Raw genomic sequence first — 1065 nt, forward strand, 5'->3', positions numbered from 1 at the left:
TGGAAAGGATTCAGAAGCTTAGATAACTCTAATCTGCACTTCAGTGACCATGAAGCCTCAAGCGGAAGTGAACTTGGTCACAGCCTTAGTGCCCTCACTGACGGCATGCTTGGCCAGCTCACCCGGCAAGACCAAGCGAATCGCAGTTTGGATCTCCCGGCTAGAGAGAGTTCCCTTGTTACTGTACTTACAAAGACGCCCGGCCTCCGAGACTATACGATCAAAGGTGTCGCTCACCAGCGAGTTCATGATCATCATGCTCTTCTTGGATATACCGGTCTTAGGATGCACTTGCTTCAACACCTTGAAGATGTAGCTGTTGAAGGTCTCCTTCCTGGAAGATCTACGCTTCTTATCAGCAGCAGGCTTGCTGGCGGCGGCAGTTTTGGGAGCCATATTAGGATTTAGAGAGTCAGTAGAAAATTATGTAGTTCGAAAACATCTGAACATTGTCTCGGCCCTCCGAGAAACTTCTAATACAAATATCGTAAAAATGCTGAGGAACATAAAATTTAATCGGCAACATCACGAATCCTTTCCTCACATCATTTGTGCAATAATTGCGTTCCTGAGATACTTCAATTGGTGTTTAGATGGCGCCAAAAAACGCCTTGAAACGAATTCAGCAGGTTAGTGCCTCCAGTTGCATAAGCCCGAGGGGATTATTTACATCTCCTGGGAAGCAGTAAAGCTCTTGCCCTTACTCTTTTTGGGCAAAAGAGTAGTGTGGATGTTGGGTAAGACACCACCACTCGCAAGAGTTACACCAGCGAGGAATTTGTTCAGTTCCTCATCGTTGCGGACAGCCAATTGAATATGACGAGGAATGATCCTAGTCTTCTTATGATCACGCGCAGCGTTACCGGCGAGCTCGAGAATCTCAGCGACGAGGTACTCCAAGACTGCAGCTAAGTAAACTGGCGCCCCAGAACCTACGCGTTTGGCATAACGCCCCTTCTTGAGGTATCTCGCGATACGGCCAACAGGGAACTGTAGCCCGGCCTTGGCGGACCGAGACTTAGCTCGCTGCACTCTTCTTGCCAGCCTTACCGCGTCCACCTTTGC

The 1065-nt window shown here is 48.7% G+C and overlaps 2 protein-coding genes across 2 annotated transcripts; both read right to left on the reverse strand.

The window, feature by feature from the left end:
• Positions 1–57: 57 nt before the first annotated feature.
• Positions 58–396, reverse strand: Pmar_PMAR022626 (histone 2B variant 2, putative; the record flags this gene model as incomplete). The annotated part of the gene is made up of 1 exon (XM_002785124.1): positions 58–396. The coding sequence occupies one exon, from the start codon at positions 394–396 to the stop codon at positions 58–60; it is 339 nt and encodes a 112-aa protein (XP_002785170.1).
• A 270-nt stretch (positions 397–666) lies between these two features.
• Positions 667–1026, reverse strand: Pmar_PMAR022627 (histone H2A.1, putative; the record flags this gene model as incomplete). Its single annotated transcript, XM_002785125.1, has 1 exon — positions 667–1026. A coding segment is annotated over one exon (360 nt), but the record flags the coding sequence as incomplete, so codon positions are not given.
• Between the last annotated feature and the right edge of the window lie 39 nt (positions 1027–1065).

This window comes from Perkinsus marinus (assembly GCF_000006405.1).
Source record: "Perkinsus marinus ATCC 50983 genomic scaffold scf_1104296933844, whole genome shotgun sequence".
Classification (NCBI taxonomy): Eukaryota; Perkinsozoa; order Perkinsida; family Perkinsidae; genus Perkinsus; species Perkinsus marinus.